The 25,982-nt window shown below is 38.8% G+C and overlaps 4 protein-coding genes across 4 annotated transcripts; all 4 read left to right on the top strand.

Moving 5' to 3' along the window:
- Positions 1-1,274: 1,274 nt before the first annotated feature.
- LOC143725966 (chemokine XC receptor 1-like) lies at positions 1,275-24,954 on the top strand. Its single transcript, XM_077218907.1, has 2 exons — positions 1,275-1,389; positions 23,944-24,954. The coding sequence occupies exon 2, from the start codon at positions 23,995-23,997 to the stop codon at positions 24,931-24,933; it is 939 nt and encodes a 312-aa protein (XP_077075022.1). The 5' UTR covers positions 1,275-1,389; positions 23,944-23,994; the 3' UTR covers positions 24,934-24,954.
- Positions 1,289-2,684, top strand: LOC143725965 (chemokine XC receptor 1-like). Its single transcript, XM_077218906.1, has 2 exons — positions 1,289-1,389; positions 1,500-2,684. The coding sequence occupies exon 2, from the start codon at positions 1,554-1,556 to the stop codon at positions 2,571-2,573; it is 1,020 nt and encodes a 339-aa protein (XP_077075021.1). The 5' UTR covers positions 1,289-1,389; positions 1,500-1,553; the 3' UTR covers positions 2,574-2,684.
- Positions 11,588-13,175, top strand: LOC143725999 (chemokine XC receptor 1-like). Its single transcript, XM_077218955.1, has 2 exons — positions 11,588-11,740; positions 11,986-13,175. Exon 2 carries the CDS (start codon positions 12,053-12,055, stop codon positions 12,992-12,994), a length of 942 nt encoding a protein of 313 aa, XP_077075070.1. The 5' UTR covers positions 11,588-11,740; positions 11,986-12,052; the 3' UTR covers positions 12,995-13,175.
- LOC143726050 (chemokine XC receptor 1-like) lies at positions 13,937-15,118 on the top strand. Its single transcript, XM_077219036.1, has 2 exons — positions 13,937-14,048; positions 14,166-15,118. The coding sequence occupies exon 2, from the start codon at positions 14,174-14,176 to the stop codon at positions 15,101-15,103; it is 930 nt and encodes a 309-aa protein (XP_077075151.1). The 5' UTR covers positions 13,937-14,048; positions 14,166-14,173; the 3' UTR covers positions 15,104-15,118.
- Positions 24,955-25,982: the final 1,028 nt, after the last annotated feature.

The following is a 25,982-nucleotide window of genomic DNA, read 5'->3' as shown; positions in this document are numbered from 1 at the left end:
CATTTCTGACAAATAGTCAATGTCTGATTTGTGTGCCTCTCCTTTGACCTGTCCGGCTTAGTTAAAGTTGCCAGGGATATAAAATCCCCGCCGGCATAGCTCTCAGCTTCATTGGAGTACACAAGCTTTTCCACCACGGTAAGATGCAGTCCACAGAGAGGAAGGGCCACTGTTAGAAAAAGGAAGTGGCCGGTAAAAATTCAGGAAGGAAAACATTTTTGAAGATGACTTCCCTCATTACCTATGTTCATTGCCACTGTTTCCAAAAATGTATGTAAGGATTCATCTTGAAAAAATAGCCACCATGTGTCACAGTGTCTGGTTTGTGTTTCCCCGGGTGTCACTAGAGATCCTCGTTTTCACGGTGTCCTTCACATTGACTACAATTCCCAGCATTCTGTCTGTCACTTATCACTGTTCATTACACTCAGCTGTTCCCTGTAATCATTGTCCCAGCTGTTCATTGTTAGTCTTGTTAGATCTGTGTGTATATATTCCATGTCTGTGTCAGTATGTGTTACGGAGTCGTTGTTATTCGTCACTACACTTCTGGTCTGTGTTCTAACCTGTTTCTTGTTTTGTTTCTTGTGTTTGGATTGCTAAAATGGACTTTGAACCCTGCCTGGATGACTATGAATTGGATTGCCCTAATAATAAATATGCTGCATTTGGATCTACCTGTTTTCCCGTGTGTTCCCGTGACACCATGTTGAATTTTTGGGTGGCCAACGCCTTTTTCCAAAAAATGACGCTTAGAGAGTATCTGTGCCAAATTTCATGCTTCTATGTACCAATTTGAACGATTCTCTTGAAATATGCCATTAATCTGCTGCACTAACTGACTTTGACTGAGAGTTTTTCCACAAACCTGCAGATGGCAGTATTCTATCCCAAACACAGAGCAATGTCCAAAAACAATTTAGATTTAATTAAGAAGATCATCATTTACATACAAAAATAAATAAATTATGAGCCAATTTATGGTGTAGTTAAGTAGTTGTGCAGTAAATAGGTTAAAAAAACTACCAAATATCCACAAAAACACAGCATAAATGTATAGTTGAGAAGTAAATAAAAATATGATATTGTCATGTAAAAAATCAAAACGTGAACCCTACTTGAGGAGCGACTAAGGGTTAAGCTTTTTAAAAATATAAATAAAAACAGATGAATTATATGTTTCTATTTTTGGTTAAAAGAAAAAGGGGAAGTGTCTAATCGTCCAGTAGCCTATAAATTCAGTAAACGTAAACACCTCTTCTACATTTCTGCTCAGCTGTCTTGACAAGATATACTCAACACAAAAAATAAAGGGGACAATGCTTTAATTTCCTATCAAATAAGTTTGATTCCATTTAGTTGGAGAAGAGACAGTGGAAAGAGCAGCAGGTAAGGACTAAATGTCAGGCTTTATTTAGAATTTTCTCACTGGAATAAATTTAGCAAAACTGATTCATATGAATTTCTTCTGTCCTAATGTTTGAGTGTATTTTCCACAGAAAACATTAAAGAACTGAACCTGAAGGACAAATCTAATCAGACTGAAGAAGTTTATGATGTTGCAGAATAACACGACTGAAGAGGGAACAAAAGACTCTGACTACTATAGTTATGACTATGTAGATGAGTTGTGTCGCAAAGATGAAGTTGTGAAAGTTGGATCCATTATTATTCCAGTCTTCTTCTCATTAGTGGTTGTGTTAAGCTGCATTGGTAATGTCCTTGTTCTGGTGATTCTGGCACTTTATGAGAGTCTCAAATGCCTGACCAACGTGTTCATCCTCAATTTGGCTGTGTCAGATCTGCTGTTCACTTTTGGACTTCCATTCTGGGCCTCGTACTTCATCTGGGGTTGGACGTTTGGAGATAGTGGCTGTAAAGCGGTGAAGTTTCTGTTCTATGTTGGCTTTTACAGCAGCGTGTTGTTCTTAACTCTCATGACCATACAGCGTTACATGGCAGTGGTTCATCCTCTGTCTGACTGGGAGAAATGCAGAGGCTTTTCAGTCGCTCCTTTCATCATTTGGATCCTGAGCGGAGCGGTTTCAATGCTCGGATCACTTAATAGCAAGGTTATAAAACATTCTAATAATACATACTGTGAATATGACAGTGTTGAAATGAAAACTGGAATTGCTTATTTTCAAAATGCTTTTTTCTTCTTTGCATTTCTAATCATGGGTTTTTGCTATGCCAGAATGCTTCAGACAATAACAAAATCTCGGACCAATAAGAGACACAAGACCGTTAGACTAATATTCTGCATTGCACTGGTGTTTTTTATCGGTTGGGCTCCATATAACATTGTTATGTTCTTAAAATCTTTGACCGATCAGAAAATCCACCCATTCACAGACTGTACAGTAAGCATTAGACTCGACTATGCATATTATGGTTGCAGAATGTTAGCTTTTACACACTGTTGCTTGAACCCTGTGTTTTATGTTTTTATTGGCATAAAGTTCAGGAATCATCTAAAATTGATTCTGCAAAAGATCTTTAAAAAAAAAAAAAAACTCGATTTCAGTCAAGCCAGATTGGCAAAAAATATATCGCAGGGTTCAATGTACTAAGAGAAAACTCAAGTACTTTTAGCGAATGCTATGAACCAACAATGAGTTCTAAGTTGATGTGAATGTGTGAATGATGTACTTGCACTTTTAAAAATAAAGCTTACAGCTGAAGTTTTTTTTACAGATGCAACAGAAGAACCAGTTTCGGTTCCCCAAAATACCTTTCAGTGATCAGTACTTGCAACCTCTTAGTGTAAAGAACATTTTAGAAAACTTAAAGAACCTTTTTCCATTATAAAACCTTTCAATGGAAAGGTTCCATTGGTGTTAAAGGTTCTTTATGGAACCGATAAAAAAACTTAATTATTTAAGAGTGTACAGCTGTTGCACAGCTACTGCCAATATCATTACAACTGTTTAATATGCGCGAATAAAAAAAAATTAAAAAAGAATGAAATATTGCCACATGGCAGGAAAATTCCTCTCTCTATCAAGCTGCAAAAGCATTCAGTTTTGAGAAAATCGTGTTTTAAAGATCTGTTCTTCCTTTTTGTGGTTGATGTTCTCATTTCATTCAAGATCATATAAAAATATAACTGGAAGTACGTAATGAAAGAACCAATGACAAATGTTCCATTTTCCTTCAGGTGTCGTCATTAACGCAGAAAATATTTTCACATAATGTATATATATACCTTTAATTTACTGTATGTGTTTACATTTTTTTTACGGTATTTGTGTTTACATTACATTATTTCTTTCATGTTTTTTGTCACTGCTTCTATGGTATAAATTAAATGAATAATGTACAGGAAAAGTACAGAATGAGCATAAAGTATATGGGTCCAGTTTGTAAAGCATCTCCCCCTCACTCTTAAAGGTCCTTTACTGGCATCTATAGTGACATGAAACCTTTCCATTACACAAAGGTTCTTTATAGTGGAAAAAGGTTTTTTAGACTTTTAAAATGTCCTTAAAACCGTGAAAAAATGGTCCAAGAACTGTTCACTGAAACAGTTTCACATCCACACTCAGGTTCATTACCTCAAATTCTGTTTATTGAACATATTGTTTCTCTTCTCCATCAAAGAAATAATAAGAACAATTTGTCTAAAATGTAAAATATAGCATGCTGAGTTTCATGGTTTGGTTCCACAATGAGACAAGTAGTGGATCTGTTACTTTATTAATCTAAATAAAAACAAAACAAAACACCATGGCACAGAAGAACTAAAAGCAACATAAACCAACCTTGAAGACAGACAAACAACTGAACAGAGGGTTTAAATACAAAGACCAAACAAATGAGCTAAATGAGACACATGTGAACACAATGGGTTGCTAAGGAAACAAATGATCACACATTAGGAAACTGTTTTAGTTTTAGTGTTCCCTCGCCACAGCCAATCACCAGCACTTGATTTAGGCACATCATACATGCTGCATGCTTAGTGTTTCACTGACACTGACCAGATTAACGAAAATCGGAAAAAATTTGATACTCGATGGTATAAAGGCAATTCGGTCGGTGCCTAAAAAGTATCGAACTCGATACCCAGCCCTATAGTCAGCATGGACCTTTTGAGCAGAAGGGCATAGAGGATGTATTGGTCCAGGGTGCAGTTGCCTGTATTCCATTACATTAGAGAATACAGCGGTTCATCCAAACTAACATAAAAACAGTCCATTAACGCCACCTTGTTAAGCAATGGACAATGGAGCTAAACAAGACACAGGTGAACACAATGGGTTGTAATGTAAATAAATGATCACACATAAAGAAGCTAAGGCTTTGTTCGAAATTGGCCCTATAAATAGGGCACTTTTTGATGGGACAGCCATTTGTAGTGGTGTCCGAAACCATAAACATTATCGAGGACACTGATTCAATCCCACAATGCACCGCAATAACGAGTGTACATGTACGCTCAATGAATAGAGAATAACCATAATGCAATGTGAGAGTTGTGCCAACTGAATTTTCGCATGATGGCGTCGCTGGTCCAATGTGGGTAGAGCATAATATCATACAGGTATAAATTCATTTTAATTGATTATTAAATTGTTGATACAAGCTAGTTTACACAACAAAGTTCAAGATAAATCTTTTAATTTCTACTGGAGCTGCCAATTTGCTAGTGTAGCAGATTGGGGATTTTCCTCCATTACTCCCCCTGGTGGAGAATGGGAACAATTTCCCCATGGATTCAGCTGTGTCAGATACCGGCTGGTTAATCATTATCATGATTGCACTTATAATAAAAGCAAGGTGCACAGGTAGCTGAACTTGTGTTTAGCTATGTCTAGGTTTCCATTTTCTGCCTTTCCCCGGAGTCGTGTAGTATGGGTTACTTATTTCTCCAATCTCTGGTATGTGGTTGTGTAAAGTTGCATGTGATTTAATTTTCTGGGTAATATTGGTGTGTAACCTAAAGCCCTTATTTACAGTTGTTGCAGTGCAGCGAGCATGTCACAGCAAGCAGTGGTTTTATATACGTTGTTCTGACGCAGTGAGTATGATCTCTTTTTGGGGATTTTCTTATGCTCTGAAAGGTGCTTAAATCTCACTGCTGTAAGTGTGTGTAGGTTGGGGGTCGTGTCTAATGCCATGCTTCCAGCTCGGAGCGGTGTAATCAGCAGGATGCACGGACCCAGACTACGCTGCTGTTTCGTCTTCATTGTAAATGTATTGCTGCTTTTGTCTACTGTATAAATATGCTGTGTGTCTTGAGTATTCTTTTAGGGAACCTGTAATTTAAGTACTGTGGGTTCTCTGAGACATTTGTGAAAGGCTATTTGGCCCACCCGCTTTTGGGATGTGGTGTTCAACACACTTGAGTGTGGATTTGCTTCATTGCATTTGTAGTGAGGGTCACTAGCGTGTGGGTGCAGTCTAATAAGTGGTTACTTACAGGGTGGGTCAGGGATTCCTTTTCCCGTTCGTGTCTTTGATTAAGCCGTATTTATTTTCTTGTTTTTTTTCTTTGTTGTTTATTTAAAATACCTTTTCTGTATTACATCTGTGGGTAATTAAGAGGTAAATGTCTGAAAGGTATTTATTAGTGAATGTGGTGTTTCTCAATGTGAAAAGGTTTATGTAATAAATTGCTTTTAATTGTCAGAACTGTCTCAGTCTTCCTTGGGAAGAACGGACCTGTGTTTGAGGATTACATGTCCTTTGGTGAAAATCCTGAGGTGGCGTAGTTGGCTACATTGTAAATATTAGAGTTTTATTAATGTGAACTCCCAGGTTGCTTATCTTTTTAGCACCTCTTGCTCCTTAGCCCCCGCTCGCCACACTAGGTTTCCAATAATTATTAAACCGCCCAAACTATGCAAAAGCGGCAGCCTTTTCGGCGCACTCAGTGTCCGAATGTCAATACCTCAAATTAACTACATTAATTGAGTAACATAGGGAATAGTGAACGAGGGTATAGGGGGTGATTTTGAACACCGCTTAGGTCAAACTAAACGCAGTGGCGGTCTTAACATAGAGGCATGTAGGCGGCTGGTTGGGGGCCCCCCTACTACGACCGCTCTTAGGGGGCCCCAAGCAGCCGCCTACCTATGCCTCTATGTTAAGACCGCCACTGCGTTTAGTTTGACCTAAGCTGTCAACCCACAAAAAAAAATGGAAAAGAAAAAAAATGAAAGCCTCTTATCATCGTGAACACTTCAAAAGCATAGTAAATATTATTAATATTCTTAAGAAATACGTTGAAATGTTGAAGTAGTAGTTAAAATGTCCAGTTCAAGGTTATCTGTCCCTACACATAACACCCCTTACTTTCTCAATGGAATGGACTAGTCCGTAAAGTTGCGCGCTGAGGCGCGAAACGGCGAAACATAAACACACAATGACAGGAGGACTGGGAAGTACACAACGAAGCAAGACGAGTCTAAACGCGAAAATGAAACGAAGTTACCCAAGCGGCTCAAATAAAAGAAAAAAGACGCCGAAATGTATTTGGCAACACTACCAAAAATGGCAAACTTTTTTACGCTTTCTGTGTTAGGGATACATGCCGCTACAGCAGCAGCTGTTATGTGAAGTGATGCAAGGTGAGGATAACGTGTAAGTTATAACGTTACATCCTACAGAAAGGGAATAATTTTTATCCAGACATCAATAGCTGTATTAGTATCAGTCATAAGTCTACTGACCTTCATTCATAAAAAGATACCATTAAACAAGTATTTAAAATATACTGTCTTTATGGTGTCTCTACATTCATTTGTAGATTAGATGTGAAATTATTACATTATAAAATATATAAACCTATAAAAATGTTTGTTTGTAGAATGTTTGAAATGTCAATCTCAAGTGCAATGAGATTGACTTGACCTCCCTCACTCATACAAAGTCAATTATTCATCTTGGCAATATTTGATGTGTTGCTGTTTGTGATGTTTTGCTAAGTAGGCTATATGACTGTTTGTGGGGGTTTACCATAACTACCTGTCTTGCTGGTTATATTGATATTAATTTGATCTTAAAAAAAAATAAACCGTGCTGGTTTTCCTGGCATTTTGGCAAAGACAGGTGTTATCTGAAACCGTATTCTCTGTTGTGTTCCATCATGACTATTAGTTTGTGTAGTGCTACACTTTGTGTGTTCTCTCCTTTCCATCTTCATTTTGGAGTAAAGAAATGTATGCAGGGTTTAAAGGGGACCCTCTCCCCTCTCCTCTCCAACCTTTACTTCCCCGTAGATTAGCTTTCAGTCGGTACATTTGTTTTCGTTCTCTTTTAAAGAAGGGATGGGGGGGCCCATACCTACCTTCGCTTTGGGCCCCCAATTTGCTAAACCCGCCACTGACTAAACACAGGGATAAAGAACACTAAAGGGCGGTTTAAAGGACACCATTTTCAACTAAAAGTGGAAAAAATTAAGCGTTTTGGCTGTTAAATTTTCAAGTTAGATTTTTTTTTGCAAGTTATGCAAAAAAAGTTCTACACTCTTAGAAGAAATGGTTCTACAGGTCCTTCTCAAAAAATTAGCATATTGTGATAAAGTTCATTATTTTCCATAATGTAATGATAAAAATTAAACTTTCATATATTTTAGATTCATTGCACACCAACTGAAATATTTCAGGTCTTTTATTGTTTTAATACTGATGATTTTGGCATACAGCTCATGAAAACCCAAAATTCCTGTCTCAAAAAATTTGCATATTTCATCCGACCAATAAAAGAAGTGTCTTTAATACAAAAAAAAAAGTCAGCCTTCAAATATTTATGTTCAGTTATGCACTCAATACTTGGTCGGGAATCCTTTTGCAGAAATGACTGCTTCAATGCGGCGTGGCATGGAGGCAATCAGCCTGTGGCACTGCTGAGGTGTTATGGAGGCCCAGGATGCTTCGATAACGGCCTTAAGATCATCCAGACCGTTGGGTCTTGCGTCTCTCAACTTTCTCTTCACAATATCCCACAGATTCTCTATGGGGTTCATGTCAGGAGAGTTGGCAGGCCAATTGAGCACAGTAATGCCATGGTCAGTAAACCATTTACCAGTGGTTTTGGCACTGTGAGCAGGTGCCAGGTCGTGCTGAAAAATGAAATCTTCATCTCCATAAAGCTTTTCAGCAGATGGAAGCATGAAGTGCTCCAAAATCTCCTGATAGCTAGCTGCATGGACCCTGCCCTTGATAAAACACAGTGGACCAACACCAGCAGCTGACATGGCACCCCAGACCATCACTGACTGTGGGTACTTGACACTGGACTTCAGGCATTTTGGCATTTCCTTCTCCCCAGTCTTCCTCCTGACTCTGGCACCTTGATTTCCGAATGACATGCAAAACTGAGCAACAGTCCAGTGCTGCTTCTCTGTAGCCCAGGTCAGGCGCTTCTGCCGCTGTTTCTGGTTCAAAAGCGGCTTGACCTGGGGAATGCGGCACCTGTAGCCCATTTCCTGCACACGCCTGTGCACGGTGGCTCTGAATGTTTCCACTCCAGACTCAGTCCACTGCTTCCGCAGGTCCCCCAAGGTCTGGAATCGGTCCTTCTCCACAATCTTCCTCAGGGTCCGGTCACCTCTTCTCGTTGTGCAGCGTTTTTTGCCACACTTTTTCCTTCCCACAGACTCTCCACTGAGGTGCCTTGATACAGCACTCTGGGAACAGCCTATTTGTTCAGAAATTTCTTTCTGTGTCTTACCCTCTTGCTTGAGGGTGTCAATGATGGCCTTCTGGACAGCAGTCAGGTCGGCAGTCTTACCCATGATTGCGGTTTTGAGTAATGAAACAGGCTGGGAGTTTTTAAAAGCCTCAGGAATCTTTTGCAGGTGTTTAGAGTTAATTAGTTGATTCAGATGATTAGGTTAATAGCTCGTTTAGAGACCCTTTTCATGATATGCTAATTTTTTGAGACAGGAATTTTGGGTTTTCATGAGCTGTATGCCAAAATCATCAGTATTAAAACAATAAAAGACCTGAAATATTTCAGTTGGTGTGCAATGAATCTAAAATATATGAAAGTTTAATTTTTATCATTACATTATGGAAAATAATGAACTTTATCACAATATGCTAATTTTTTATGAAGGACCTGTATATAGAATCTGAAAGGGTTCTTTCAGCTTCATATATAACACCTTTTAGTAGTTCCCATCGTGGGATCATTTTATGGAAATAGTTTTAATTAGTTTTGTTTTTATTCATAAAATTTTTAAAAGGAACTCTAACCTTGATGTATGAACTTGTCATACTTTATTTTCATTCAGAATACCACATGAACTTTTGCACTAAAAACACTTGTCATTGTAAATAATTAGTTTTTTTTCTGTTAGGATAGCTCAGAAGACTTTCAAGTTTGTGGAGGAGAGTACTGAGGAGAGCAGTGACCCTGCAAATGGCCTGTAACTATGTCTTACCTTTGCAGTAAAAAGAATGCCAGCTCGGGGTCTCTTTTTATACCCAGCGCTGACCGGAGCTCCCTCCAAGAATCAAATGCCGCTCCGATGTTGACTCTTGTCTGTGCCCGACGCTGGTCACTCTCTATTTTGGCCGCACTAGATAAGGCTTTTAAAAAAAAAAAAACTTACGAGGAGTTTCCGTGGGTGTCTGGATTGTGCTGGAGGCTGGTCGCTTCTTTCTGTCCACAGAGTCCATTTGAAACACTAACCTTACTTACTAATGGCTGGCGTCCGGATGTAACCCGAAGTAGACGAGAACGGGCATGACGTCACGTCTTGTGAATTTTCGCGCCAATTCGAACCCGACTCCTCCACAATTGAGTCTACAGGCTGATAGAGACAACCGTGGTGGACATTAAGGTGTCATTCTTTCTATTACATTATGGTTGGCTCATAAATGTACAAATGAAAACTCTATCTTAAAGGAGCTGTATGTAAGAAATTTATTTCAATTAATCATGAAATGGCCCTGATATGTCACTAGACATTAAGAAATCATGTTCATTTCAAATACTTATATCACTGAGAACAGTAATCCGGCCAGGATATTGTCATTTAAAAAGTGAAGTTGCAGCCCTCAACTAATGTTGATGTTGGCATGTGTTTTGGTCTGATGCGCCACCCTCCACCTATCTACCAATCACGAAGGCAGTAGTGTTGCGGCATCCGGGTTGCCAGCTCTGCTAGTTACCACAGCTGCAGCTACAAACGTGTCGGAATCGGATAAAAAAAAAAAGTCTAACGTTGTCGAAACCAAAAAAAAACTTGTTATGAATCCGAAATACCTTGTGACAAAGTCCGAAATAAAACAAGGATCTGTATAGGAGATGCCTTTGAAAGATGGAGACGGCTGAAAACGGAGAAGAATTTGAAGACAGACGCCAACGTTGCTAATTTTCTCCTGGACAGGTAAGATTCATTTATGTTTGGCTAACTTGTACTTGATCTAAATGGACATTTCAAATATTCATGACAGTCGAACAAAGTTATGCATGTTCGTGCAAAGTAACGTTACGTTAGCTCATATGGAGGAGGTGGGTCATCGACTTGAAAAGGTAAGGAATTGTTTGGGTAATAACAACGCCGAGTCGCCATTGCTAACATTAGCAATGAATACATTATCAGAGCCCGATTCTCTGTTATTATGCTGAGACGCAGAGGAAAACAACATTAGCACGCCCATTACTGTTTATCATGCAAGTTCTACAGCCAAAAATAATAGAATGACGTGTAATCTTTCACATTGCATATTTTAGCGTTATGGACGTGCAGGGTAAGTTAAAAAATACAGCTGGTCGCTTTCACTTATAGCGTCAGCTAAATGAATAGCTGTATCTTTGATATCGGTTACACACAGTGACAGAGGCTTCTGCTTGTACTTACGTTAATGACAGATACCTACCGTTACAAGTTAGACTAACAGCTACTGTTCTAACAATGTTCTGTCACATACGAGCGTACATCTTTACGATTATATTTGGCTAATCGCCATTAGTACATTTTTTGCGATATATAATTACTTTGCAACACATCTCTCATTTGAAGCATAAACATAATTAACAGAAAAAGCTTCGTGTAGCAGCCTACGTTCCTGCTGGATCCTGAAGCGTATCTGGCAACCTCGAGTCAGGGAGGAGGGAGAGGGGATGCACCGCTCTACAGTAATTTCAAAGTGATTGCAGTACCAGTTTTGGCCACATTCTTACATACGGCTCCTTTAAAGATTTTTTTAAGTAAAAAGCTACGCATAGCCCCTTTAATCAAAACAGAAAAAATTTTTTAAACAAATTAATCAATTAAAACTACATCCATAACATTATCCCATTACGGGAACTCCTAAAAGGTTTTATATATGAAGTGTCTGACAGAAGCCTGCTTTTCTTTTGAGTGTATTATATTTGTTGTATGCCTGTAATTACAAATGGGTTAAAGATGAACGGTTACTTCAGTTGTAAAGATCTCAAAGCCACTTCAGCTTCCTCTGTGTATGTGAGATGAAACGATCTAGAGGCTGAGGTTTGAGGGAGGATGCATGTCGACAACAGAACAATCATACTGCTCTTTTTATTACACTGATTAGATACATTCTTCTAACTTGGTTATTTTTTATGATCTAAGGAACATTTCACATTACAATCATCACATGAGAAAACAGCATCTGCTTCATGTGAACATGGATGTACAAAGTTCATGAAATTCCAGTTAATTTTATAATAGAGATTGTTGCGGTCATCTTCAGCAGTCGGTAATCTGCTGTTCTGATGATCATTGTGCACTACAAGGTCCATATCATCAAGAATTAAGGTAAGTCGTGCGTTGTTTAGCATTTGTCTAGGTTACTCCAGTTAAACTGACTTTTATAACTTCTCTTTTTCCCCTTATAAAAAACGCAGAGCTTGCATTAATGACTTTTTATACCATCCTCTACTGTAAAAAAAAAAAAAAAGAAAAAATCTGTGTGACGCATTTTCTTTGTAATTATTTCTAAAATTCAAATGCAATACCTGTGTAAAAATTGTTTCAAAGTGTTTTTTATTAATTTTTTCTAGCAAACAACGAGCAAAAAAATTGACCTGGACAAATTGGATCTTGTCAGTTTGTGATTGCTGAACGAACATGACTGATGAGAATACAACTGACAGTGACTACTATGATGAGTACTATGAAGACCAGATGTGTAAGAAAGATGAAGTGGTGAAATTTGGATCCATACTCATTCCGTTCTTCTTCTCGTCAGTGGTTGTGTTAAGCTGCATTGGTAACATCCTTGTTCTGGTCGTTCTGGAGAATATCAGATCCCTGACCAACGTGTTCATCCTCAATTTAGCTCTATCAAATCTGCTGTTCACTTTTGGACTTCCATTCTGGGCTTCGTACTTCATCTGGGGTTGGACGTTTGGAGATAGTGGCTGTAAAGCGGTGAAGTTTCTGTTCTATGTTGGCTTTTACAGCAGCGTGTTGTTCTTAACTCTCATGACCATACAGCGTTACATGGCAGTGGTTCATCCTCTGTCTGACTGGGAGAAATGCAGAGGCTTTTCAGTCGCTCCTTTTATCGTTTGGATCCTGAGCGGAGCGGTTTCACTTCTTGGTTCACTTAATAGCAAGGTTATACCACATTTTAATAATACATACTGTGAATATGGCAGTGTTGAAATTAAATCGGGCATTGCTTATTTTCAAAATGCTTTCTTCTGCATTGCATTTCTAATCATGAGTTTTTGCTATTGCAGAATGCTTCGGACAATAAAAAAAAAACAGCCCAAAAAGAGACACAAGACTGTTAGACTAACATTTGTTATTGTGCTCGTGTTTTTTATCGGTTGGGCTCCATATAACATTGTTATGTTCTTAAAATCTTTGACTGATCAGAATATCCACCCATTCACAGACTGTACAGTAAGCATTAGACTCGACTATGCGTATTATGCTTGCCGAATGTTAGCTTTTACACACTGTTGTTTGAACCCAGCCTTTTTAGTTTTTGTAGATGCAAGGTTCCGTAATAACTTGCGAGCAATTCCAAGGAGGGTCTTATGTAAAGATTTAAATCTATGAATAATGTGCTTTGTTTTACTTGGCAAGATAATACTTGAGTCGTCAGAAAAGAAGCATTGAAGAAGATTGAAGAATCTTGCAGCAGATTGGATCAAATCATCATTATCGTTATGAAACATTAAACAAAACCTTGAAAAATGCTATTTTTGTGTAAAAACATGTTTTGAGTTCATGCCAGCTTGAATACACGAAAGAAAAATATGTTCTGAATAAAGTGTTTGTGAATTTCTCAAATACTCCCACGTGAAATTACTGTAAAAGAAACCGCATGAGAACTGTCTGTGAAAATGCAGATTACACAGTTTTGTTTTTCTGCAATGAAATTAGCAAACTGTAGTTATGACTGGAAATTGACATTTTCTTCTTTCACGTGACAAAGTGTGAATCAATGTGGTCTGTGGAAGGAAGCACAGCGTCATCACTGACCTACATAAACAGGAAAATGGAAGATTTGAGATCCTAAACTCATTTTTGTATGCATTTACTTTTTATTGTTAATAACAAAAAAATATTGCAGCCTATACACAGTACATGAGATCCCTGCAACCATAATCATCTTCATAAAATCATCTATAAGTTTTGAAATTAACATAATCATGACAAAAATGCATGATTTGAAAAACAATTACAAAAAAGCAGCCATCAAGCATTTTTATCATCTATTTACTGACATTAATCATGCAAATTCAGTCCTGCTGTTGATTCAAAAGCAAGACCTAGAACTATGCGACCTTTAAATTATGCTGTTTTACTTCTTAACATGGAAATAAAGTGAATAATACGAACACCATTATAAACCAACAGTTTCGAAACGCCCATTAACTGGCAACTATACCCTAGAGTGTGTTTCTAAGGAATTGCTGCAACACTTTTAAAAAAAACAATTAACTTTCATTATGAAAGTGATACTTTCATTTCATGTTTGAGGTGAAGAGGAATGGCTGAGCTTTTAGGCAGACACACATTTAACCTTCCCATTCATCATCATAACGTTCAAATATCCCCGTCCAGTTAGCCAGGAGTCATTAGTACTAACAGGACTGACAAAATTAAGGTAAGAATTATTAGTATAATAAAATAAGATTATTCTTTATTGTATCTTGTATCTTTTTTATTAGGCAAGTAAACAACTACAATGAATTCTAATAACAAAATTAACATTATCATACAGAGAACATCATGACTGAAGACTATACACCTACTGAGTATGATCTAGAAGAAGACCAACTATGTCGCAAAGAGGAGGTGGTGAAAGTCGGATCCATTGTTATTCCACTTTTTTTCACTCTTATGGTTGTGTTTAGTTGCATTGGTAACCTGCTGGTTCTGGTCATCCTGGTGCTGTACATGAAGTTAAGATGCCTGATAAACATCCTGATCCTCAATTTGGCTGTGTCAGACCTGCTGTTCACTTTTGGACTTCCATTCTGGGCCTCGTACTTCATCTGGGGTTGGACGTTTGGGGATATTGGCTGTAAAGCGGTGAAGTTTCTGTTCTATGTTGGCTTTTACAGCAGCGTGTTGTTCTTAACTCTCATGACCATCCAGCGTTATATGGCAGTGGTTCATCCTCTGTCTGACTGGGAGAAATGCAGAGGCTTTTCAGTCGCTCCTTTCATAATTTGGATCCTGAGCGGGACGGCTGCACTGTTAGTCTCACTCCGTAGCAAAATCTTGGAACACGATAATAATATTTACTGTGAATTTGACAGTATTACAGCAAAACATATAGCTGTTTATTTACAAAGCATTTTTTTCTTGATTGCATTTTGCATCATGGGATTTTGCCATGTCAGAATGTTTCTGACAATTGCACGGTCCCGAACAAGGCTACGAAACAAGACTATCAAACTAATATTCTGCATCGGCCTGGTGTTCTTCATCGGTTGGGCTCCGTACAACATTGTGATGCTCTTGAGAATTTTGCAGGATTATGGTTTAACTCCATTCACAGTCTGTAAGGTATCAATTCGTCTTGATTATGCATTTTACACTTGCCGACTGTTGGCTTTTTCACACTGCTGTTTTAACCCAGTGCTTTATGCTTTAATTGGAGAAAAATTCCAGAAACATTTACGGATGATACTGAAGAAAATGTGTCCAAAATAAAGCAATTCTGCTCTACCCTGACAAGAATTTCTTATTTTTTTCTGTTTATTGTGTTTGTTAAAAGCAGGAATTCTAACAATGTACATTACATCATACACTACAGTTCAAAAGTTACAAAAGATCAAGGAAATTAATTATTTTATTCATCAAGGATGCATTAAACACATCAAAAGTGACAGTAAAGAAAGACATTTATAAAGGTACAAAATACTTCAGTTTCAAATAAGTACTGTTTTTTTTACATTTTACTCAAAGAATCCTGAACAAATATCCAGAAAAACATCAAGCAGCTGTTTTCAACATTTCTCAAGCATATTAGAATGAGGTTACACTTTATTTCAATGGTCCACTTTAGACTAGTAACTTTGCAACTACATGTTAGTAGAATATGTTAGTAGAATATGTTGACATGTAGTTGCAAAACTTGAGTCAGTAGAATGTCTGTTCAGCGACGATCAAAATAAAGTGTTAGCACAAATTAAAGGGACAGTTCACCCAATAATTAAAATTCTGACATCATATGGCTACTCGCCTCCAAGTTGTTCCAAACTTGTATTTCTTCTTCTGCTGAACACAAAAGAAGATATTTTGAAGAATGTCAGTAACCAAACAGTAAATGGGCCCCATTGACTTCCATAGTACGGGAAAAACATACTATGGAAGTCTATGGGGTCCATCAACAGTATGGAAGTAAAATAATGCCAAATGTTTTGGAAACAAAAAAGCTGAATTGAATTGCACTACTTGAAAAAAATATGCATTGCATTAACCGTGTTTTTGGGGCTTGCATTTTTATGGGCTGAAATTCAACATGGTTGTATATTTAAGCTGTGAATATTTCAATTCAAAACATTTTACACACATTTTCATTATTAAAAATTCAATAATCCATATTCTCCTTTCAGATTTCCGTCCAAAATATTAATTATGTTAAAAATTATAACCTATAATAATGTTCGACATGCAATTTTCGGTCCATTTTATTTCGCTTCACAAATTCGCTTCCACAAATAATCCAGTGGTTCAAATTCAACAGAAAATTCAACATTTCACATCCGGAAACTGCAGGAATAGATTGCCAATTCATAATCTCAATCTGCTGTTAGTCCCCATCTCCAGCAGGAGATGCAAGCGGTTGACGAAGAAAACCAGAGCAACGGGTAGAGAGTCATTCATTCATAAAAACGGATTTACAGAAATAGAGCAAGCGGTAAGTATTTGTGATGATTATCAGGGCCAGTATGGAAAAGCTGATAAAGACACAAAAGCTATGTTTATATTTAAGTCTTCAAGTCACGGTTACTTTTAATTAAGCAGCTTTCTCTACCGTGAACGAGATTATAACGTTATTCCCCGATACTGATGTAACGTTACAGATCAAACGTTACATCCGAGATAGTAGACATATATTTCTCTAGGTTGTTTAGTTTCTTAACTTTATATTGCAGCACTGTGCTGCTGGGGATTCCCTCAATATGTCATAGGCTACTCCAGGATTCCCCAGCCATCAGTAGCTTAAAGAGGCATTCGGCAACTTTAGCTATTTCTTCTGTGATTTTCACTTTTGTTGTTGCATGTTTTCTCAGCGAGGTCCCCTACAGCTGTGAGGCGTATATTTCACAACAATGTCGTAAAAAAAACTCACTTGCGGCCCCTCCTCCCCCTTTCTACAATTGCTCATGTGCCTTTGTTATTATCGGAGCCGGCCAGCTTTATCGTGTGGAGCTATGTCTACCGAGGTGGGTAATACATCATACACATTGAGGGTGGCGTGTGTGTTTATGTCGAATTGCCGTAAAGCAGTTTGTGTTTCTCCCTCGTTCTCGCTTCTCACGAGACTTCCTATTTCCAATTTACCGGGACGTTAATCCTCATGTTGCAAGGTTGGTTTTCCGGAATGCAGGGGGGAGCGGGGAAAGTCACCATTCCCACCAGAACAGGTTATTAAACCATCCAAATGAGTTCTAAACGGTTTGATTAAGTTGAAATAGTTGCCGAATGCCCCTTTAATGGATGGTAAAGGCAAAGCAGATTGACTCAGCATATAAATGTAACGCGCAAAGTTTCACGCTAGCATTTCCCAGTGAAATAGGCTACTGGCATAAAGTTGGCTTGACACTGAACGTTCAATATTCGCGCATTTAGGGACCGTCTCTAAAGTTAAATTATACGACATGGGTATTTCAATAGCATTTGTATAAGAACCCAGTGCAACTTTTAACTAGGTTTGCCAACTGTCCCGTATTAGCCGGGACGTCCCGTATATTGGGCCTAATTTATTTGTCCCGTACGTGACCTCCCTTGTCCTTTTTATTGACTGCTATGCTGATCTGACCACTGAGCGATACAACAGCAACACGACACTTGAAAATGATCACGACACCGGTCATCATCCAATCACAGCCCACACTCATGCGCATCAGACCATACCAATAACAAACTCTAAATTGAGAATTAATCATTTTTTTGGGACAAATCATTGTTTGTATTTTTCTTTTCTGAAGTTGGCAACCCTACTTTTAACACACCCTCAAAGGTTCTCCTTTAAATGGGGCGCTAAAGACCGACGATGAACGTGGCCTTGGTTCCGATTACAGTGTGACGGTGCTGATCCACTTGTCCGACACGACTGTCGTGTGGTGTCGCGACGCCTCCCCCACATTTGTACGTTGATGGACGTTCCTCTGTTTACCGCTATGGGCGTGGTTTTGACCGAGCGGGAAATGTTGCGTAGCGGAACAGAGGACCTGCGAGAGACTTCCCCCTGTCTACGCTCTACTCCTATTGGATAGTCGAGTCGCGTTTAACGGAATTCATTTGCATAAAGATGGGCATCGGCCACCTTTTTGACGCGCGACAATTTTCAAAATGAAGTGTCGCACGGACAAGTGGATCAGCACCGTGAGGAAACAGACAGCGGTACTCACCTTTTCGGGATAGGGGTGTCATTCGCGGTTGGTTAGGCCCGCCGGCGACTAAGATACATAGATATAGCGGGTGCGGGGAGTGAGTATAGGGACGGGGAGTTAGGAGTGCCGTCGCTACTGTGCTGAATGCGGATGCTATTGAATTGTAAGAGCCCGGCTAGACTTTGCCCTTTTGAAACGGACTTACGGTGGATCTCGTTTTGTGGTTGAGACTGTCATGCATGCAGACATGGCCGGCCCAAGCCTTTATGGGTTCCTAAGCATAATTTTATTTGGGGACCCATGGTGTCGCCAATATGATTGACTAAGGTCAATGCTTAATTATTCGCAGACTACAAAACACACCCATTATCAATTTTATTAGTTGTAGCTGTGTTGCTATCATCAGTGTCTGCCTGGCATGTTTTTACCCTTATACGATTTAAAATTGTAACAGTAGCAAACCCACAAGAGTGGCCAGGTCTTATTTTGCACTTTAATATTCAAAGTCTTAAAGGTCCTTTCACACTGGACACGATTTTGACGCGCGAATAATTCGCGCGATGGTTTAATTTTTTGATCAGCTGTTTGTGTAATGAGTGCTTCCACACCGAACGCGAATCTGCTGCAGCGAAAAAACGTTTTTTTTTTTTTCGCTTCAATGACGATTTTTTTTTACTTTTGCGGCGACAGAAAAGGCTTCAGCCAATAACATACAGGGAAACAAAGATGACGTCACAGCAACAATGACGGACCTTCTGATTGCGTGTGTGTCGACAAACCCCGTTTTGTTTGACAAAATGAATAAAAACTATAAGGACAACGAATTGAAAGATAATGTGTGGCGTAGCATTGCCAACCAACTCGGTTATCACGACTGTGAGTATGTTGTGTGATTCTTTTAGTCGTTGTGTAGCTAGTCCTGTGCTTTGTAGGCTAACGTTAGCAGGCTAAACTATATTTGGGATAGAAAGCTAACACTATTATCGTCAAAGATAGAGACAGAGACCGTGTTTACTTTGAAAATGTAACAAAATGTAGTGAGACTATTTAGGGCTGCTTTTAGTATACTATACTGTGTGATATCTACAGTTTCTAGTCGAATGATTTTAACTTGTTACTTCGTGTTTACATGTAATGTGTATTGACAATAAAAAAAACGTACTGTTTAGTTGAAGACGCAAAAAGACTGTGGAAAAACCTCAGGGCATGTGAGAAAAGGAGAGAGGAAAAGGAAACTAAAAGTGGACAGGCTGGAAAACAGAGGAAGAGGTGGAAATATATGGAGTGCATGAGCTTCCTTGAGGCTTCTACTTCTTTCAGAGGGTAGCTGTAGCCTGTTCAGTTATTCAGATTTATAAGCTTTATACAGTGATGAAGTTAAAAAATAATACAGAGTTTGTATAATGAGGTTGCAGGGGAAAGTTTACAGAATGCGTTTGAACAGGGTCTGCAGCAATCTTGAGGAGGAGGAGCAGCAGTCGGTAGATGATGCAGGTCAGGGCACATCTGAGAGCGAGGGAGAGCCTTTCTGTCCACCTCCTCAGAAAAGGAAGTCTAAGGACTTTTTTGAGGATTATTTAGCGAGGAAAAAGGCCAGGGAGGACCAGAAAGTCAGGCAGCGAGAGGAGAAAGATGAGACCTATAATTTTTTAATGAGCCTGGCCCCAGCCATGAGAAGGCTGCCTTCAGAGCGGCAGTCCTGGTTAAAAATTAAAATTCAGGAAATGGTTCATGGGGTGGAGTTTAGCCTTCCGTCCACGTCAACGTACACTGTCCTATAAGTTTATTTTTTAATATTGTGTTGTCAGTTATTATTATTTTGTGTCATTTAAGTTCTGTCTGTTCTTGTTTAGTTACTGTAAAGCTACATCTCAACAAATAAATAAAAATCAAGACATTGGTGTTTTTTCACTGGCTTTAAAGGTCTCAAATGATCAAAGTACAAACTATTAACAAATATACGAATACAAGATATACTTTCATGAAATACACTTACATTTAAAGGTACACTCCACCGTTTTTCATATTAAACTATGTTATTCCCTTAACTAAGACGGGTTGATACCTCTCTCTTCTCAGTGCGTGCGCTCAATCGCTCTGGTGCACGGCGACACTTTGATAGTCCAGTTCATTCATTAGGATCCAAACAGAGATGAAGTTAAAATCTGTACGGATCCTAATGAATGAACTGGACTATCAAAGTGTCGCCGTGCACCAGAGTGATTGAGCGCACGCACTGAGACGAGAGAGGTATCAACTCGTCTTAGTTAAGGGAATAACAGTTTAATATGAAAAAACGGTGGAGTGTTCCTTGAACAGGCAAACTCAAATTATTTACTTTTTGAACAATAAAATTGAATAATGTTATGTTTGCTTCTTAAGAAAATAAATGTTTCCCCCTATGTTCAGAAATAAATCAGTCAGGTCATTGAGGGAGACCTCGGTTCACATTAAGAAGCTGCCATGGAACTTGGCCCGCAGGTGAGCTAAAATAACGTCTGAATGTGTCCCGCACCCTTAGTGCCTCAGCTGATGCCCTGTTCCCTCGAAGACCTCTAATGTCACCCAGCTCACTGGCCACTGCGCCATCAGAACTGTCAGACTCTGCACCGTGGTTCCCATTGGCCCTTCGCAGGAAGTTGTGCAGGATGCAAGTTGCCTTTACGATGCTGTCAAATGTCTCTGGAGCCACTTGCCACTTGGTAGACTCTCCAGCACTGGCTGAGAATGCCAAAAGCATTCTCAACTATACGTCGAGCCCTGGAGAGCCTGTAGTTGAACACGCGCTTGTCATCTGGCAGGCGTCTTCCAGGGTAGGGACGGAGAAGGAACGTTTTTAAAGGAAACACCTCATTTGCAACAATTACAAATGGTAACGCCCCCAGCTCTGGTGCAGATGGCAGATGAGAAGGCTCCGGAACGTTTAAACTCCCAGTATTTAGGGCCTGTCCCAATAAAGAATTGGAAAATATTCCACCATCGCTGTTGCGTCCTGATGCCCCTACATCCACCATTAGGAAGCGGTAGTCGGCATCAACCAAGGCAAGCAAAACCACAGAAAAGGTTCCCTTATAATTAAAGAACTGGGAGCCAGAATTAGCTGGTGCCTGAATCACAATGTGCTTCCCATCTAAAGCACCGATAGGGTTGGGGAAGTCCCGTTTTTCAGAGAATCTCAGGGCAGTTGTCTTCCAGAGCTCCTCATTGGGGACTGGCATGTAGGTGTCTTTTAAGGTCTCCCAGAGGATATCACATGTTTGCTTCACAATGTTGGACACAGTGGAAATTCCAAGGCGGAAACTGGCGGCTATGGTGGTGAAAGAATCCCCTGTGCTAAGGAATCTGAGGAATATAAATGAGGATAATTAATTTATTAGAATAATGTACATTTGAAAGTATAAATAAACCACATTTTATCTATAGTAAAAATGTGTTGTTCAGACATGTGATTATTAACAATAAAAGGTAAAACTGTTCCTGGGTCTTCTGTGATGCTTTTATTCAGTTAGGCTATATCCTGTCATTGTGTGTTATTATACTACATTTGTTACCTTCTTTAGCTCTACTTAAACAATTGAACACTACAGTACCTTTTGAATGTTTAGTTAAACTATAGGTCTAAATCCATAGGCATACATTTTCCCCACTGTGGGACAAATAAAGGGTTTCTTATCTTATCTTAGACAGTAGCCTATTTATAGCCTGGGCTACTCACATTTCCCACATATTGAAACGGGTCATGTGAGTGGGTTTCTTTTCTGTAAACGAAATGTCCAACGATAACAACCTTTTGAGCTAAAAATGGTTGATTTAAAAAAAAAAAAACCTACTGTGTCCGTGACTATGGAAAGTGAATGTGTTGCCGTCAGTACGACTAATGTTTACATTGTGACTGACTCAACTGAAAACATCGTAATATCAACACTTGAACATGACAATCAGGCCACGTTTACATGCACAACTTTTATTTCAATCGGACTGGATTCATTCCGATCAATGAATCCGAACTTAGTGTTAACATAAATGCTAAACATGTGATCGGTTTTATGTGCGTGTCACAAGCTTCAAATATATATATTTTTTAAAATGTCCAAAACCAGTCGTCTGTGGATGAGAGTCTGAAACAAGGACTGGTGGGACGTTGTCCTGCTCCACTTAACAGACGCAATGACAGGAACATTTTAGAATGACTGGGGGACACTCATTTATATGACAGCTTGTTCAGCGTGACATACGTCATTACGCTATTTCGACTTCAATGCACGCGCAGTCCTTTTAGTTTCGGATTTCAATCTGATCAAGTGTTTATTTGTTCTCTCGATCGGGGAATAAACAACCCCTTTCAATCCGAACGAAATTTCGTTCATATCGAGCCCAACCGGATCGATGTGTTTACATGAAGGCTTTTCGGTCCAATTGAGATTTTAGTCTGATTACTAATGGATTGTTAAACGTTATTTGATTGCATGTAAACGTAGCCCCTGGTGATTTTAAGAGGACAGCTCACCTTAAGCAAACTTCCAGACGCTGCTCCGGGTCGATTGGTTCCCTGAAGTTTGTGGTTTGTCTCGTCAGATGCGGTGCCACTGTCTGAAGAAGCTCCTCAAATTGTCCCACAGACATCCGAAAGTAAGTTCGGAACCGGCCATGATACAGTTTTAGCTCCTGTACAAGGTTAGCATACTCCCCTTCCGACTCTCTGTTCTTTAAGATCGGATGCACCCAAAACCTTCTTTTCTGTCTTTTAAATAAAATGAAAAAGCTCCTCTTCACTGGATGATGAGGATGAAGTGTCCATGTTTTCTCAGCTGTCGGCGCGAAAGTTTTGGTATGTTGAAGCGCGACTGATTTGAATGGTTTTGAAGAGAACTATTCGCTTTTTCGTTTCGTTTTTATCGTTACGCGTCCAGTGTGAAAGGGCCATTACAGTACTAAGTGGTATATTCTCAATGCGGCGTGCTAAATAAACCAGCAAACCTGCTTTTGTTAAAAAAATAAAAAAGAAATTGTGTGCAAATGTGCAGAACAATTAACTAAATAACTTTAGATAAACAGTATATTCTATAAAAAAAATATTATAGTAGTTCTATATGGGATAGTTTGGCTACTATGGATACTTCCCCATCCACTCCTCCCGGTACCTGGAGAGACGTTTTTGCTTTTGGGGTTCCGGTACACCATCAGACATGTCAAGGAAACAAACCAATGAATGAAAATGAGCTTATCAAATATATATCTAAATTCACGCCTATGGTATCTTTGTAGAGCTTCAAAAAAGAAACAAAAAAGATGCTGCAACCAAATAGCAGCTGGCGGGGGCTGGCTGCAGGACGACTCAACCTCCACGGACAGTTTTTAATGTTTTATCATAACTAATAACTAGTGATAAATACTCAAGATTTTACTTTAGTATAATTTTAGGGACAATTAGGGCCGGATTCGGGACTGTCCTGAATTTCTCGGGACGTCTGGTCACCCAAATTCGTGGTTCAAGTGCGACAAAAGTCCTAGGGTCTTGGACCCCTCCGATGAATACTAAATAAAAAAAATAAAAAAAATAAAAGATGAGTTGGGGAGGGGTGAGGGTTAACCCTCAAGCCACATTCTGGACAATTGTGAAAAAAAAAAAAAGGTTACTCCCCATCCAGTAACCTATAAATTCAGTAAAGGTAAACTCCTCTTCCACATTTGATCTGCTCAGCTGTCTCGACAAGATATACTCAACACAAAAAATAAAGGGGACAGTGGTTTTCAAATAAGTTTGATTCCGTTCAGTTATAGAAGAGACACAGACAGTGGAAAAAGAGCAGCAGGTAAGAACTAAATGTCAGGCTTTATTTAGAATTTTCTCACTGGAATAAATTTAGCCAAACTGATTCATATGAATTTCTTCTATTCTTTTGTCCTAATGTTTGAGTGTATTTTCCACAGAAAGCAGTAAAGAACTGAACTTGGACAAATCTAATCAGACTGAAGAAGTTCATGATGTTGCAGAATAACACGACTGAAGAGGAAACAATGGATCCTGACTACTATAGTTATGACTATGTAGACGAGTTGTGTCGTAAAGATGAAGTGGTGAAAGTTGGATCCATTATTATTCCAGTCTTCTTCTCATTAGTGGTTGTGTTAAGCTGCATTGGTAATGTCCTTGTTCTGGTCATTCTGGCACTTTATGAGAGTCTCAAATCCCTGACCAAAGTGTTCATCCTCAATTTGGCTGTGTCAGACCTGCTGTTCACTTTTGGACTTCCATTCTGGGCCTCGTACTTCATCTGGGGTTGGACGTTTGGGGATATTGGCTGTAAAGCGGTGAAGTTTCTGTTCTATGTTGGCTTTTACAGCAGCGTGTTGTTCTTAACTCTCATGACCATTCAGCATTACATGGCAGTGTTTCATCCTCTGTCTGACTGGGAGAAATGCAGAGGCTTTTCAGTCGCTCCTTTTATCGTTTGGATCCTGAGCGGAGCGGTTTCACTGCTGGAATCACTTAATAGCAAGGTTATATCACATTCAAATAATACATACTGTGAATATGACAGTGTTGAAATGAAAACTGGAATTGCTTATTTTCAAAATGCTTTTTTCTTCTTTGCATTTCTAATCATGGGTTTTTGCTATGCCAGAATGCTTCAGACAATAACAAAATCTCGGACCAATAAGAGACACAAGACCGTTAGACTAATATTCTGCATTGCACTGGTGTTTTTTATCGGTTGGGCTCCATATAACATCGTTATGTTCTTAAAATCTTTGACCGATCAGAAAATCCACCCATTCACAGACTGTACAGTAAGCATTAGACTCGACTATGCATATTATGCTTGCAGAATGTTAGCTTTTACACACTGTTGCTTGAACCCTGTGCTTTACATTTTTATTTATGTAAACTTCAGGATTCATCTAAAATCGATTCTGTAGAAGATCTTTTAAAAAAAACAAAAAAACCTTGATTCCAATAAAGTCAGATCAATCGCAGGGTTCAATGTACTAGGAGAAAACTCAAGTACTTTTAGCGAATGCTATGAAGCAACAATGAGTTCTAAGATGATGTGAATGTGTGAATGATGTACTTGCACTCTTAAAAATAAAGCTTACAATGGGAGTTTTTTTTTTTGCAGATGCCATAGAACCATTTCGGTTCCCCAAAATACCTTTCAGTGATCAGTACTTACAAGAAGCTATTTTTCTTAGTGTGAAGAACATTTTAGAAAACCTAAGGAACCTTTTTCCAATATAAAGAACCTTTCGTGCAAAGGTTCCATTGATGTTAAAGGTTACTAAACTATCAACGCCAATAATAAAAAAGATTGTAGCTTCTTTTGATTGTAGATTCTGTTGTAGCTACATTGTTTTATTTTTAATTGCTGGACTTTTATTTCAAATTTAATTATTTGAAAACTTTGTTAGTCATTGCATCGCTACTGCCAATATAATTACAATTGTTTAATATGCATAAGTAAAATTCAAAAAATGAATGAAATGTTGCCACTTGACAGGATAATTCCTCTCTATCAAGCAGCCAAAGCATTCAGTTATGAGAAAATGTTTTAAATTCTATGTTCTTCCTTTTTGCGGCTGTTCTCATTTCATTCAAGGTCATATAAAAATTACATAATGAAGTACGTAATGGAAGAACCAACGACAAACGTTCCATTTTCCTTCAAGTGTCGTCATTAACGCAGAAAATATTTTCACATGAAATTAAAATATTATCTGTATATACCTTTTATTTACTGTATGGGTTTACATTATTGCTTTCATGTTTTTGTCACTGCTTGTATGGTATAAATTAAATGGATAATGTACAGTAAAAGTAAAGTACAGAATGAGTCCAGTTTATGAGACATCTGCCCCTCACTCTTAAAAATAAAGGTTCTTTATCGGGAAATGGGAGAAAGAGTACGCGGGGGAATGGGAGGAAGAGTACGCGGGGGAATGGGAGGAAGAGTACGCGGGGGAATGGGAGG

Source organism: Siphateles boraxobius, unplaced genomic scaffold, assembly GCF_051911475.1.
Source record: "Siphateles boraxobius isolate OS27281-9 unplaced genomic scaffold, OSU_SipBor_1 77, whole genome shotgun sequence".
Taxonomy (NCBI): domain Eukaryota; kingdom Metazoa; phylum Chordata; class Actinopteri; order Cypriniformes; family Leuciscidae; genus Siphateles; species Siphateles boraxobius.
Note: the sequence above shows the minus strand (reverse complement) of the source record. Positions and strands in the feature narration are given on the sequence as shown.

Excerpts from the sequence above, each read along its gene's own strand:
- LOC143725965 (XM_077218906.1), top strand. The coding sequence starts at position 1,554 with ATGATGTTGCAGAATAACACGACTGAAGAGGGAACAAAAGACTCTGAC.
- LOC143725999 (XM_077218955.1), top strand. The coding sequence starts at position 12,053 with ATGACTGATGAGAATACAACTGACAGTGACTACTATGATGAGTACTAT.
- LOC143726050 (XM_077219036.1), top strand. The coding sequence starts at position 14,174 with ATGACTGAAGACTATACACCTACTGAGTATGATCTAGAAGAAGACCAA.
- LOC143725966 (XM_077218907.1), top strand. The coding sequence starts at position 23,995 with ATGATGTTGCAGAATAACACGACTGAAGAGGAAACAATGGATCCTGAC.